Source organism: Saccoglossus kowalevskii, chromosome 11, assembly GCF_978046115.1.
Source record: "Saccoglossus kowalevskii chromosome 11, keSacKowa6.1, whole genome shotgun sequence".
Classification (NCBI taxonomy): Eukaryota; Metazoa; Hemichordata; class Enteropneusta; family Harrimaniidae; genus Saccoglossus; species Saccoglossus kowalevskii.
In genome coordinates this window covers 22,572,558-22,589,046 of record NC_140651.1, presented here as the reverse complement: position 1 = coordinate 22,589,046, position 16,489 = coordinate 22,572,558, and the positions used below count along the sequence as shown (strand labels likewise).

The following is a 16,489-nucleotide window of genomic DNA, read 5'->3' as shown; positions in this document are numbered from 1 at the left end:
TAAAATAGCTGATTACATTTACATTTTCTCATGTCTACAAATATACGTTTTTTTTTATTTATTTGAATTAAGTATTACGAAAATAAAAACAATTGAACACAGCTTAAGAAAATATCCCTTGCCGACCCTCTAAGCACAAGTGCTACTAGAAATGTAATATTGTGCTTTGTTCAAATTTGACAAAAAATAATGAAAATTCAATTTTTTTTCAGGTTCCATATCTGTCTAATTTGATTATAATAGATTTGTTTTGTTTAAAAGAGTAGGTCAAAGCATTCACCAATTGATTTCTTGTGGAAAACATTTTTCAAAAAACTGCAGATAATTCGTAATTTCTGTTTCTTTGATTTCATAGTTTAAAAAAACCCACCCTGTTACCAGCATCATTGGGTACTATGTGCAATTGTTTATTAAAATCTACATAATTAAAAAAGAATATTTAGTATAAAATATTTTTTTTGTGCTGATTTATTTTTCAATTTTAGCCAAGTACAGAGGCAACTTTCATTAAACAAAGAATATTCATTAATCTAATAATACTATTTGTGTAATTACTATTTTAATATCAATATTTATTTTCAACAGAAAGATTTAAGTAGTTGTCTTGAAATTTAAAAAAAAAATATTTCTATCCCGTGATCAATAATTTGTATTTTAATTTGACACAAACCCTGTTAATCGACCTGGTACTGTTTTCACCCTTACGGTCATCGCGACCTCATTTGCATATGATAGGTCATATGCTGCTGCAAAATGGCGACTGATGACTCCGAGTACTACGGATATTATTCGGTCCGTAATCCCGATGAAGACTTTGTTCTTCACGGGCAAACGGCGACAGTCAGGTGTGGTGAATATTTACCTTCTGTTTAACGAATCGTTCAAGTTATTTACTGTTCATACGTTATTTCTGTTGCCAATACTGTCATGTTATTTGCCGTTGTTATGGACGCGGTCAGTCAAGTGCTGTGGCAGTTTGCTTGTGTACCCGTATTACTAAATCAGCGCCGTGCTGTGCCATTGTTTATTTTCAAGTACTAGTATGTTGTGTGTTGTCCATACTATTCTGTGGACGAAATTATTTCATCGCTTTGCTCGGCGTTGAGGGCGACATTTCAAATTACCACGCAAACAATCATTTAATGTTTATTGTTCTCGATGCTATTTTTTCGTTACCGGTAAATGACCTCACCATTACTACTTGGTTAAATATATTTAATAATCTGCCCACAGGGAGAAACCTACTGACTATCTATCAAATTCTCAGAAGACCATGACAACGAGAGCATTATCTCAAAATACCATGTACAACCCAGACAACTACAGACCATCAAGTCGTACCTACAACGCAGATCGTCTGGATGAATTTTCTCTGGACTTTTCCGGCCTGAACGGTGGCATGAACAGAAGTTTGTCAAAGAGTGTAAGTTTTAGAGATAGAAGAGATGACGATGTGGATGACTACGAAGAAGAGTTGCAGAGGTTGATAGAGAGAAGTAGTCGACAGGAACAGGCAATTGATGACATTCTCGTTGGGCGATCTTTAAGTCATGGTAAACGTCAATGGTTTACTCAGCCAATACATTTAACGAAAAGCAGTGAATATCCAGTTTTTCAAAGTGCTGGGCTAGATGTAAGTGATACAAGGAAATCTGACCGGGATAGTGGAGCTCTTGGTACAAACCTGGCAGCTCGGAAACTCATATCAGAAAGTTTTGTTGATCACGATGCTCGGAAGTCATATCCAGTCACGCTCGGAAATACTTCGCCAAACATGTATCGTACTTTCAGCCCTCCTCCGTCCTTGAAACCATCACGTTCTAGGTCATTACCGGTGTCATCAAGGTCCACACATCGACCTAAGAGTGCATTTGTAGCATCGGATCCGAGATTACGAGCTTCCAATGACTATTACTATTTGAAAGCTGCAGAACCGTCCCTGATGAAGTCTGATGTTATAGCATCACCATATGAATATGAATTAGCAAAACTACGCATGCAGAAACTACGACTGGAGGAGGAAAAGTTGTTGGAGGTGAAACGTCAGTTGGAGCTGGAAAGAATCAGAGGGCCGACACCAAAGTGGTATGTGAACATCATGCAGTTAAACCTGTACTTTCAGTGATACAATATACATGTAGTATAAAACACTAATATTACTATATGATGCCCTTTAAAAGTAGTTTGAAATAGAACCCAGTAAAATATATGCAATAACAGTTAAACTTTATTATTACCCAAAATGGTGGTGGTCGCTGCACAGCACTAGTTTGAAATTCAACAATTTATCGAACAGGGCGTGATAAGTATGTAACACATGGATTGAACTTCACAGAGGCATCGTAGGCAGTGTACCTCATATGCAAATGGCTGCTGAGATGTAGTTGAGAGCGAGAGAGCCACAAAACAATGCCCCTCAAATAGTGTTACCTATTATCTTTTCATTGCTTCCACTGTTTATCTGATTTAAGTAACCATGGTATTTTTAACTGTGGACGCAATGACGAAGGACTCGTGTCCTTTGTCTAGTATCGCAATTGGTGAAGAATTGGTTAGTGCTTCGTCAAGTGCTAGAAACTTAGGTGTCTTGTTTGATTCGCAGCTATCTATGGAAACACACATTTCTACTATTTGTAGATCTGGATATTCCCATCTAAGAAATATTAATCGTATTCGTAAATCATTATCCCAATCTGATACTGAAAAGTTGGTACATGCATTCATATCTTCTCGCTTAGACAGCTGTAATTCATTATTGTCTGGTCTCCCTGTAACTAAGATAAAACCTCTTATTCGTGTACAAAATGCAGCTGCCCGCCTTGTCACTCGTGCTCGAAAATATGACCACATTACAGACATTTTTATTAAACTTCATTGGTTACCAGTTGTACAAAGAATCAATTTCAAATTACTTTTACTAGTGTATAAATCTTTGTATGGTTTTGCCCCAAATTATCTATGTGAATTAATCGAATTTTATGTACCTAGTCGTAGTTTAAGATCTGAATCAAAGTTTCTTATTAAAACTCGTCAGGTGTGTAGTAAAAAGTCCAAGGTGTTATACAAAGACCGTGCTTTTGAAAATTTAGGTCCTAAACTTTTTAATGAATTACCTCTGTCTGTTCGTTCTAGTCCTTCAGTAGACATTTTTAAATCCAGACTGAAAACGCACTTATTTAAATGTGCTTTTAATATTTGACTGATTGTTTATTGTATCAGCGCCTTTGATCTTCATATGTTGGAATTGTTGCGCTTAATTAAATAAAGTTATTATTTATTATTTATTATTTATTATAATGAAGAACAAAAACAAGTTTCTTGGCTGTCTCACTCTCTATGAGACCTTAGTGGCCTTTTGCATGTAAGGTCCATCACTGTGGCCGCAAGAAAGATTGGAATGTCAATATTGCAGTATGAGACACTGTTTTGCTAATTATATATTGCTCACAATGTAGTTATTGATTTCTCTGGTAACACTTTGTGTAATGTAATTATTTTGTTAGTAAAACAGTGTCTTATACTGCAATATTGCCGTCCCATTCTTTCATGCAGTCACATTAAATTAATGCCCAGTAATATATAACAAAAATGCTGATATTTTCTGTATTACATTTGTGGTATATTTGGCCATAAAATTGGGTCTCTTCTCATCCTAAAATTTCAAGCCCTGTATTCATTACTTGTAATATGGACTGCCACTGACTACCGGTAGTTTATCTCTTGATGTATTCACTGTTTCCATGTCAAAAGTGCTCCGTTATCATCTATTCTATATGATATTTTTGTAAGAAAATCTTGGCAAAGGCCATTGATAGGGTGTGTTAATAATAATAACTACTCTTATTTTCTGTCATAGGTATGAAATGAAAGGACCACAGTTCCATTACGAAGCAAAGAAGAATAATGATTTACTACAGAAGAAAGATGAATGGAATAATTTGTTTGAATACCGAAAAGAGTTATTGAGATCCTCAAGAGAATTCTCCAAATCGCAAGAATACTAATTGTTAGTTGAATTGGCTACCCTAACACCTAATGGACCAATCAGGGACACCTTGTTTCTTTAGTGTGATATCATATTTATAAGATGGCTCCTGATTGGTTAACCTAACACTAATGGACCAATCAGGGACACCTTGTATCTTTAGTGTGATATCATATTTATAAGATGGCTTCTGATTGGTTACCCTAACACTAATGGATATCATATTTTTAACTAATGGACCAATCAGGGACACCTTGTATCTTTAGTGTGATATCATATTAATAAGATGGCTTCTGATTGGTTACCCTGACACCTAATGGACACATCGAGGAACACCTTGTTTCTTCAGAGTGATATCATATAGATAAGATGGCTCCTGATTGGTTAACCTAACACTAATGGACCAATCAGGGACACCTTGTTTCGGTAGTGTGATATCATATTGATAAGATGGCTCCTGATTGGTTACCCTAACACTAATGGACCAATCAGAGACACCTTGTTTCGGTAGTGTGATATCATATTGATAATATGGCTCCTGATTGGTTAACCTAACACTAATGGACCAATCAGAGACACCTTGTTTCGGTAGTGTGATATCATATTGATAAGATGGCTCCTGATTGGTTACCCTAACACCTAATGAACACATCCGGAACACCTTGTTTCTTCAAAGTGATATCATATATATATAAGATTGGCTACTTTAACACATAATGACCTAATCAGGAAACACCTTGATTCTTCAGTGTCATATTGTATATAATACAAGCACTGTCCCTCCAACTAGAGGGACTGTCATACAAGGTATCCAATCAGAGAACTTCTTGTTTGTTCAGTGTGACATTCAATTAGGTTAGAACCAATCAGATAATACCTGGTTCATTCAGTATTCTGATCAGATTAAGACCATTGTGTTTGCTGATTTACAGTTAAAGGGGCACTTCAAGTTAAGCCTAATATCACAACAAATTTACTTTCTGGATTAAAATTACAATGGATAACAAAAGATAGATTAACTTTGTAAACAACATAAACAATAGTGTCCCATGATTCTTTGGTGCAATCCATGGGATTGAGTGGTTCCTCTTTAAGTTGAAGCATATACGGTATATACAGGGCAGACATTGATCAAATAAACTTTCCAACAAACTCTCTACTGTCTGAATGTTGGGTGTTAGGGTTGGGTAGCCAATCCGGCACAATCTTGTACCTTTGCATTGACTTTCTCTATATTGTGAACACCCATTTTAGTGACTTGCCATAGGATAGCTTGGGCATGGTGTTTGTGATGCATTGTACTGTGCGTTTGATTCAGTTTCCCACTATAATTAGGGATGGTCTTGCATTGCCAACCAAATTGCACTCTGTGATCATTCAAATAGCTTTACTGGGATTATGGATCTAAGATGCATGCATAATTAATTGCAAAGATGTGCCTTCAGTCTATAACAGTTCTTTGTGCCTTACCGCGCTCACCTGAAATGCATTCTGAAAAAAATACATTATGACATTTGATTAAATCATTTTAGTTGAAAAAAGACATTAGGTCAGAGGGAGTGTCAACAGTCTATTGATGATCTGAATTTATCTTTGTGGAAAATATTACCGGTATATCTAATTAACTGTTGGGAGAACTAAGTTTTCAGTAGATTTTCACAGAAATGTATTCCACTTAAATCATACAGTCATTTACAGTGGTAACTCAGAATTTCAGTAACTTGATTATTATCTTCAGGTAATTTACATATTAATTAAACATATCAATAAATGTACATACATGCATCATCTTTATATTTATGTGAATTCTCAAAATATTATTACCATAACCATCAATATGTAACTATGGTTGTAGAGTATGGTGTATACATTCTAAAGAAAGTAGATGTAATAGATTTAATAATTGTATATTTATTTAACATCTATGTGTAGCCTATTATTTGATATTTTAAATGCATTAATGTAGATTTTGTGTACATTTTGTATAGCATTGGTTAATAGACCATTTTTCGTTTACTGCGAGAATCACGCGTTAAGCGTGAAATCGAATGTAAAAACAGGACAAAGAAAGGTCATAGCGTCGTAGTGGCGTCAAACATCGCGTGGGATTCGACAAACACGAAGTATTTTAGGGGGCATTTCCATGCTTAGTAATGTGCTGTTCACATTTCATGATAGGCAATTTCGATTAAGTGAGGATATTCAAAAGCAATATTCCTCTGTCGAATATCGGCCGGTCGGTGTGAGTTACGAAATAAAGAAATTCTAGTTCAAAATCAAATCGTTTGACTTTTGCAGCAGACGTTCGACGCGCGTCTTTCATACATCTCGCGAGATCTCGCAATTGTACGGAAAATCACCTATTAGAAAAGGCACTGTGAAGTGTTGGTATCGTACATGTACAAGATCAGGCATATTGTACATTTAGTTACAAAACTACCGTTTGAAATTGTTGCTTTCATAACCATAGATGCAATTTCTCAGTGTTTCACTTTTTGTCAGATTTCATTCATATTGCCACATGGTTCGTATGGGATCCTCATGACTATATTTGTATTGTAATGGATATGATAATCATCCTACCATGAAGATGATTACACCACCACATTATGACCAGTTCGCAATTGATCAAAAATGATTAATGCAGAAGAACAGTCTGATGTTGTACTAATATTAACATATTTCTCTCATGGTAACTTTGTAGCAATTTAGATGAGCTGTTATTTTTGAATTCATTAATTTTATTATGTTATATTATTTTTTAGGCTTTTACTGTAATCTTGTAGCATTTTTGTAAATTTGTAATTACTGAATATACTGAACTATACATTTCTTTTTCCATCTAGTTCAGAAATTATAAAAATTCAATTCTCAGTTAAAACCACTTTATAGTGGCAATTGAGAGACAAATATTTTTGCGAAGCATTGTAGCAATGAATGTTTCACTGGCATTGTCACAGCGACTTTTAATCCTTGAGACCATTTTTATTGGTTTTACAGTATGGAATACCACACGTTAAAATAACAAACACAACCAACTATTACCGATACATGTATTGCACTCTATTTAGCTAAGTATTTTTTACATACCAAAGAAAAAATTAAATTAAAAAATGATGAAGTGCCAATTCACAAATGACTTACAAGATTACATTCTACAAGTATTAATGTAAATCACAATCATATATTTCAATAAAATATAACAAATTAAATATGACATGGTTTTCGTTCATTCTTCACAGTACCAAGATAACTCACTCACACAGTATACAAGTGTTCAAGTAGTTTTGTCAATGGATCTGAATAAAACGTTCTTGCAAATGGCAGAAATCTTGTTGAGAGCAAGAGAGCCCTGTTGAGGGGGCAAGAACAAGTTGTTTGTGATGGCCATTAGCAAAGAAGGTTTTTTCTAATGTTGTGAGAATGTTTACATAATAGACTAGTTTCCTGGATGCTGTGTGTGTGCCTGCGACAGTAATGAGGATTGGTTTTATTAACTGTTCAGTTCAAGCCAGAGACTCCACCGTAGAGATAGACAGATATGGCTGTTACATTCTCTATTACATTTTGCCATGTCAGAATGGAGTTTGCATTTTTATGACAATTACTGGTTTATCCTGGTAGTCTTGGTTGGTCTGGAATGGTCTCCAAATAGTTGTCAAGCTGTTTTTTTTTCAAATGTATGTGTACTACATTGTATAGTGTTACATATATGTATTCTGACAGTTTAAAAGTTTGCATTACCGGTAACTTACACTAAGGCTGAATTCACAATGTGATGTTATGCTACTGTTGTGGCATGGGTACTACCGGGTAATAGGTGGAGTGATCCAGTTCATAAGATTTTAAAGGTAACCAAGATGCTTAAATTACATAACATGTTCTATAAAAATTGAAGTTGTTATAATACAGAATCTACCTAAAACAGCATATTCCTACTAACAAGGAATCAATATCGACTGCTCCCTTCCCTCATATGCATGGTAGCTAAGCGACTACAGAACTTTGCAATTTAGAAACGCTAGAGGGCAGTATACATATTTAGCAACAGTTAAAGATGTGGATACTTTGAATACTTTTAGTAAAAAATCGACAAACACAAATCATATAAAAATGCATTCCACAGTAATCGATCACGTATATCAATATATCAAATTTAAAAACATGAACATTAGAATTATCATTAATAAAAATATAAAAAATATCAAAAAATATATTCAATTAATAACAAATTATTAATTAATAATATTTAATATTGCACAAACAGAAAATCCTTTTAAAACCATGTGGATTTCATAATGCACCAGCAAATATCAAAATCTAATCACTTATAACACATTTGCTGCATTCTTTATGTAATTTGCAAAGATACTAACACACCCAATTCCTGCTTCTCGGAGACATGCAAGTATGTAACGAATATATATAAGTTGTGGAGGTGTGGATTATAACATTATTACAATAACGTGAGACACGTCTGGAAAATGACTTTTCTTCCTCCTTGTCTTCATCAACGTATACAAGTTATACAAAATTTAATAATTGGAGACATGAAAAAATTACAATATGCATCATATATCAAATTTGTAGAGTAAACAGTTTAAAGCCAGCTTTCAAAAGGGGAGGGGTCCTTGTCACTTAGATAAACATACCTACGATAGAACTGATCTTCAAGGACATACAAAGCCTCGTAATTCAGTGAGTGTCCACTGTTTGCAAATCACAGGCAAATCCTAGCTCAATTTGATTTATATTCTGCAGTCAAATCCTTATTAACCTAAATTAATTAAGCTCAATGAGTTGGTGGTGTATATAAAAGCCAGGGAATTGTATTACACAAATATGCAAAGAGAAGACAACTTTAAAAAGACGTCAACTGCGCACGCGGAAGACGGCTACAGCGTGTTGTTTACAACCAAGCGTCTATCCATGGGACTTTTGTATTGTGCGTTGTTATTGTCGGTTGGACTCAATTCCCACACGTGCGTAGGTGACGACCCCTCCACTTTAAAACAATTACAGTGTTCAACTGTCTAACATTGGCATTTATATATTGGAAGTGTTACGAACACACGTGATTATGGGAGATTTCGTCATTGGCTATTGTCCCAGTGAGTAAATTCATCGATAGTTCATCTTGTATTAAGTTGTTATTATTTCTTCTTAGTGAATACAATATGACACTTGGCTTCAGGTTGCTGGGACCCAACAATATGAAGTGAACTCTGAAAGAACAATATCATACATTCTGTGAACCTATGCACCTTATTATTGTGACAAGTTAAAAAGCAAATTAAGACATTCGAATACTAAATACTATATAATAAGATATATGTCCAGAAACCTGAGATGTAGGCGATGTATGTGTCTATATGTATGTCATTATTAATCAATACATTCCTACATAGCTTCGTATGTGTGCTACATTTGGTTCTTCAGGCTAATGGTAAACAAATGTACATTATAAGCACAGTTTTTATACACTCATGTCCCATAGAAATGGGAACTTAACGAGATGGCAGTTCCAATGTTTCACTCGCACTGATGATCTACTGAAATATTTAGAGAATTCAAATGATGTTGACAATGCTTAACGTGGGGGCAGAACATTGTTCATGCCAATGACTCCACGTACTGTATCAATGACCGAGATTTAGTTGAGAGTGAGACTGTCATGATTCTTGTTTTTGCTGGCCAAATAGTCTTCCTTTCTCTATCTATCGTCACGTCCATTGTTCCCTACGTGACCATGGTATTTGGTGGTAGAGAATGGTTCATTTTCTGGGAGACAAAAACAAGTCGCACTCCCGGCCATTTGCGAATATGGTTTATTAGCAAGACCTTTCTTTTGTAGATTCGCCTATAATATTAATAAATCATGAACACAAAATGATACCCAAATTAGTTACACCTTGAATTAAATATGGGATAGGGAGTTCCTGCTAATTAAATGCAGGACAATGTAACAGTTTAACTCACTCAAGTTACAAATGAAATGTTACCTGTTTTGGTACACAATCCACCAACTTAATATCAAAGTTGTATAGCATTAGCACAATTAACATATGGATCTCCATCAATGCAAACCATCTAGAATATATAATTATGTGCACGTAATTAATGAGATTCGAGTAGAATTGAAGATTACATGTCACACATTCATTAATATGAGTTCATACCATCAGATTACCGAAAATGAAAAACACGGGGTCATCAGGTGACATTTTTGATTTACAATAGTCCAACATATAATGGAAAATAGTTAAAAATTGTAATTTTTCTGGTTTCTATGGTGAGATTATTTATTAGTCATATCTCAAAATTGTATTTGATGACATGGAATGAAGAAGTCGTATCTAATTATTGATAAACAGATTGTTAAATATTGTTAGATTTATAAAAAAAAAAAAAACGACATATAATTTAGTCAGTTTCCAGTGTGATACTATTTTTCCATTATACTAGTATACACTCATTATGGGAGGATATCTCTTATACTGTATTGCATATGTATGCAGTAACATGCCAAAAAGTGCAATACATGTATTTTAAATTCGGCTCAAACTAACTAAAAAAAACCCGCAGATATATTGTACTCAGTACCAACATAAAGCGACAACACGTGTATAGTTTGTTAACCATACATATATTTATTTTTATATTTTGCATATATTCACAGGGTTTTAAGTTCACGAATTTTCTATATTGCGTTCTATTGTAATTTTAAATGGTCACGTACATTTAATTTAGCGTATTTTAGTTATCAGCGACAATATCGATATTAAAACCCAGAGAATAATTAATGCATTTAGGGCAACTAGAAATCTGTGTATTAGTTAAACGATGATATCATGGATACATGGCTAATGTATTTTACTTTGCGTAACCCACCAAACACGCATTTGGTATCCATCAATTTAAAATTACATGTATTATAATAGTTAAAAACAGTTAAGTAATAATACCTTCCGGGACATTGGTATCTTCCACCTCCAAATGCAACAAATCCATCAAGAAAGACATTTTTCTCCAAATCAGCTTTCAACCAACGATCCTGAAAACATTAAGAAATATTATTTAAGGACACCATCTGATGTACCTACAATAATTAAATCTTAATTGAAATTCACTACTACGGACACGTCCAAAGTGTACCATCGCAATTATATTTAAGCGTTTTTTAATTAAATTAGTCATAAAATATACACAATTAGGAGTAAAGAATAAACACAACTGCACCTAATTTGAACTCATCGATACCTATTCGTTATATATTGTGTTTGTGGGCTATTGCCCAAATCTGTTGCATTTATCAAACTACTAACAAAAGACGTGGCTTGCAAACTAAAATTCACCCATGATATATGTTAAAATAGATGCAAACACAACGAATGACACTTAGGATATTGAAATTAGTTATTCACAAGTAGGAATTGCATACATACATGTACAAAGGCATTTGGATGTTTGATTACCACTAATGAAAATCGAATAAATAATCAAATACTAATTATGTAATACTCACTGGGCTAAACGAGTCTGGTTCTGGGAAAAGATTTTCATTTCTGTGAGCCCAAAATGGGGACAACATTAACAAATCACCCGCTGGAACGGTGAAACCCTAGTGAAGATAAAGCATATTACATTCACAACCATTGATTCTCAGACAATCGCACACATCATTCAAATTGAAAAGTGGGCGGACAATATTCACTGTTTACAACATGAAACATACAACAAATATGTTTGTTTTTTTTAGTTTAATTAATTTTTACTAAGTTATCATGTTTGAACAAGTATTCATGTGTCGTTCTATCACCCCTGGCAATAATATAGTTTAGCATAACAAGAGGACTCGTTTGTCACCACTCTTCCACATCTTGCAGAACTCAACCTACATATACTTCATCGGATAAATTATTAGATAAAAATTAACATAAGCATAATATTTTATAATATTTACCCTTATTGCAAAAGGCTTAACGACCTTCCTAGTGATAACACCCGGTGATCGAAGACGTATTGCCTCCAGAATGGCTCTTTTGATCTTCGGCACCTTCTGCAAGTCTTTTTCTGTTAACTTTAATTCTCCTCTCCTGTCACCAATGACACTATCAATTTCTTGTCGCAATGAAACTTCAATATCTTTGTTTGATAAAATAAATGCTAGCGTCCAAAATGTGATCTATATGTAGTACGAATGGGAAAATAATTATCATCACATTTTCCCGTCTATGGGTTTAGAGAAACAATGGATTTTGGCAGTGAGCGTTCACATCCCGTCATTATTAGTACTATTTCTTAAAGTGACAGTCAAGTACTAGTTTAGCAATGAAGCAAAGGACTTTATATAACACATCCAATATATTCAAAATCGTGATGACCATGAATGAACCATATTACATAATGCAGGCGCAACGCCGTGTCGTAGTCCTATGAAATAGTATTATTTGATATTGCATATTGATGAACTAATTCATTATGATTTGTCGTAACAACAATATTATAAAATAACATGTTTTAATTGATATTACATGTGTAATATGTAATAGAAAAAAATATAGAACGTAGGTATTCGATTCATAGGAATATCATTAAAAACGTTCAATATAGTAAACACAGAGAATGTCAGTATATCACAAGATATATAAAGTGACGTCAGCAAATTCGTTACAATGTTTCATATTCAACACATGTCTCAAAACTACCGTATAACAAATTGTTATGTATATGCATATATACTCACCGGAATAGCATTAGCTTGCGTTGCCCACAGTAACAATAACGAGTAATTAGGAGCAACTTCCTTGTCAACTAAATTAACTAAGGACTGTAACAAAGTCTAAAAACAGGAGAAAAGGGATATTTTAATGAGGCATAAAGTACAAGGAAATGTAAAGCGGACAACTTCAACAATTTGAGAGTATGGAACCATTTTTCTGCACACAGAAATAAGTATGGCACATAATAACTGTCAAGTTTGTATTATGACATTTTAAATAAATTCCCCATCTGACCTATAAATTGAACTTCTCTGTTGCTATCAATTGAATTCATAAATATATTTGGAATATTTCATAACGAAATGCATTCCATATGCACGTCAATAATAATTTTCAAATTACTGATTACACGTGAATATTTAAGAACAAAACATTTTTGCGTTATATTTCATTTTTATGACTGAATGAAGAAGCTGAATGAAATGTAGCGCGTTCAACAACCCATGTATGAACAATAAATTAATATGATAAATATGAATTTACTTGGTAACAATACTGTACTTTCCTCCATAAAAACGATAGAATTTCAAAATGTTGAACCTTGAGAAGCACCGAATATCAGAATACCTTTGGTAGTCCGATATCGTGTGGTGGTGTTTACTTTATTTTTAGTTCTGTATAAATTTCGTGTTTTTGATTTACCAAATGATATAAAATAATGAAAGACACTTTCTCGCAGTCTACTTAATTAAATACGCACATATTAAGTATTCAAAGAACATTTTTTAGTTAATATTTACTAACTACTGACAACAGCTGAACTTGTGCATAGTTAAAAAGAAGACAGTAACCTTATTTTCCAGTTGCTGAGTCTGAGTCTCTAACTTCTTCACCACACCATCGAACATTGATAACAACCAGTATTTACACTGAGTCCAAGACCTGTGAATGATACATAGAATATCATCCGGATTCCAGTAAATCATAATGTGCATGAGCCATGTGACAGACGATTCTTGAGCAGAGAAAAGACACGTGAAGTAGAGGTGAAGTAGGTATGTTGATGAGCACATTTCTGCATGTTTTCAGTTTTTTGTACTGGCTAAAAAATCCCATAAGTCGATGACTGATGTTTGAATTAATAACTAAGACAAATAAACATGCTAATTTTTATTATAACCACAACACAACACAACCCCCCACCCGTTATGATTTGAACCTGAGACCTGCTGTTCATGAAACACAAGCAACAACCACCTGATCTCCTACGATGCAGTGTATCCTTGTGGTTTTAACTATAAACAGAACCTGACAGTCATATTATTTGAATCTAACCTTCCTGTTGCCAATGTGTGGGTTTAAAGGGCGGTGGTCGTCGTGCCGCGCATGTGAAACATTTGTGTTTATAGACATTATTTCTCCCACAATCAAATGTGCTCTTCTATTGAAATCAAGAGTACGAGTTTTGATCTGGGTGCCACGTACAATAATTGTCGACGATGACCCTTTGAATACCTCCAAATCACCAAATAAATTACCCAGTTAAAGCTTGGAAACGTTGGTGCACTCGTTGGTCTGCACAACAGTCAAAATCGCCATCTTTGTTCTTATGAGACCCATATCTTGCACATGTGTGTCGCGACGACCACCGCCCTTTAAATACATACCACCGGAATATTACCCACCTCATAAACATCTCGGGCAACTGAGAACCATACTCAAACCCATCATCATACTTCACAAACGTCTCTTCCAACTCATTTATTTTGTCATCAGTGGTTGGCAAGATCTCATCACCAAATAGATTATTCACAACTGCCGCGAACATGATACGTCTCACCATCAACATCAGGTCCCCTTTCCCGGACGATGGTAACTTGGATATCTGCTTATTAAATTGGTAACATAGATTCTCAGAGAATTGATGAAGATTTTTCGGAGCCAGTTTTCCCTTCATCATATCGTGGATGTTGGTGTGACTTTTAAAAAAATAAGTGTCTTTGATATTTGCTGCAAAGGAATCAACAAATTATTCACCCAAACGCGTATTTTTATTGATGCACGTCTACAGATCAAAACAACCTGATGATGTGGAAGGCATTCCATTTACCCATTCGCACGAGTAACCCCATTATTAGAGGACACACAGGGCAGTTTAGTCGTCACTTGAGCATGCGGCAGACGACCATAGCGTGTTGCTGTTTACAAATAAGCGTCCTCACACGAGCCTTTGCGTATTTATCGGGCGTTGTTATCGTCACGTGACGCATGCGCCGTTGACGATCCTCCACTTTAAACACTATACACAACAATGGTAATACATGACACATAAGTCATTACAAATTTGACATTTCTTTCAAAACTAGTTGGATTTGGTAAACTTACATTCAAAAATCAGGTTTGGTCATTCTGTTACCACATTCCATGTAAAAAGGGACTACAGGCATCTATTTCAAAATAGACTATGTAATAGACTATGTAAATTCGGACACTAATACCGTGTTTACTATTGAATTATATGGAAGGCCCTGGGAAACATGTTCGGATTATGTAGTTTTCTAATGTTACAAAGCACAGTTATGATTTATCGTTTTCTCTCATCATGACTACATATAGTGTATATTTTATTATAGTCTAGGCGATTGGTGCAAAATACAGCTTGAATTGCTCAGTAAATGATAAAAGCATGAAACTTGGCACAATTATACTTGAGCCTGTACTGAATATTTTCAAAGGTGGAGCCCATGGATACATCATGTTTCCTAGCAATGGTTGCTAAGGAAACCGATTGATCCTAGCAACGAGCCGTTTAAGCATATCTAATCCATTCCGGAAGAATAATGTTATGTGTTTTAGCATCACAACTATCTAAAGTCATGTTCTAAAACCACTACAAGTATCAACATTAAACAGAAACAAAATTTGCTTGTTGTTAGGCAGCGGATGATCCATGCCAATTGTCTATTTATATCTTAATTGTTCTTCATATTTGAACTTAATACTGCCTATAACGTTATAGAAGAGAAATATTTTGATATATTATAATAATCTTTACAGATTCTCATTAATGATAATTGAAAGATAAAAACGTATTTAGTTGCTAAGTAATCTGTTTACCATAGCAACACATAGAACAATCCATGGCCTATTTACCGGAATCAGAAAGCCATGGTCTTTTACCGCATGTACATCAAATTGAAACAATGTTGTTAGGCAATACATTCATGAAAGAAACCAACTATTTTTGGTCAGATGGATTGTTTCAAAAATATGAACATTCTCAAGTTTCAGGAATTGTCACAATGTACAATAAATGGTGCATTTTAAGTGTAGTGAAAGTTCTTGCCGCTTCCAAATGCAATCCAGAGGTCTATCCTTCCTAGCTGCTGAACAGTCGCTACTGCTAACACAACTACATCGGTGTCTACTGTCCGAACAAGGATCTTGTGGAAGCCCCTGTCGGCATCAGCAACATGTGCCATGATCCTGAAGTCTGCTTCTTCACGATTGCAGGGAGTAATGCTGGATATGTCTCGTGCAGGTATATAGAGTACGTTAGCACCATCAGTGACAACAAGAGGGTTTACAGCTGATGCACTTGATATCAGTTCATTGTTAAGAAGTTTGAACAATTCTATTTTGTTGCTAATCACTCGGAGAAACTGCTGCCAGTTGATTAGGACCCATAGCACGCTTTTCCCTGGTCTGTGCTTTTAGACTGTTGTCGAGGTATTGATCCCACACAATATCTACTTGTTAAGCCTTGTTCTGTTCTCATGTG

The 16,489-nt window shown here is 34.7% G+C and overlaps 2 protein-coding genes across 2 annotated transcripts in view; one reads left to right on the top strand and one right to left on the bottom strand.

The window, feature by feature from the left end:
- Window positions 1–744: 744 nt before the first annotated feature.
- LOC100368071 (uncharacterized) lies at window positions 745–7,197 on the top strand. Its single transcript, XM_002734410.4, has 3 exons — window positions 745–845; window positions 1,234–2,085; window positions 3,857–7,197. The coding sequence occupies exons 1-3, from the start codon at window positions 754–756 to the stop codon at window positions 4,002–4,004; spliced, it is 1,092 nt and encodes a 363-aa protein (XP_002734456.2). The 5' UTR covers window positions 745–753; the 3' UTR covers window positions 4,005–7,197.
- The window catches only part of LOC100367921 (24-hydroxycholesterol 7-alpha-hydroxylase-like), an 18,591-nt gene continuing 9,048 nt past the window's right edge, over window positions 6,947–16,489 (bottom strand). Inside the window, exons 3-10 of the mRNA XM_085505028.1 lie at window positions 14,394–14,718; window positions 13,560–13,650; window positions 12,732–12,827; window positions 11,949–12,170; window positions 11,511–11,606; window positions 10,951–11,039; window positions 9,988–10,075; window positions 6,947–9,210 (exon numbers count right to left, since the gene is read on the bottom strand). Coding sequence (XP_085361154.1) covers window positions 9,139–9,210; window positions 9,988–10,075; window positions 10,951–11,039; window positions 11,511–11,606; window positions 11,949–12,170; window positions 12,732–12,827; window positions 13,560–13,650; window positions 14,394–14,718 — 1,079 coding nt within the window. The 3' untranslated portion in view covers window positions 6,947–9,138. The remainder of the gene's footprint in view (window positions 9,211–9,987; window positions 10,076–10,950; window positions 11,040–11,510; window positions 11,607–11,948; window positions 12,171–12,731; window positions 12,828–13,559; window positions 13,651–14,393; window positions 14,719–16,489) is intronic.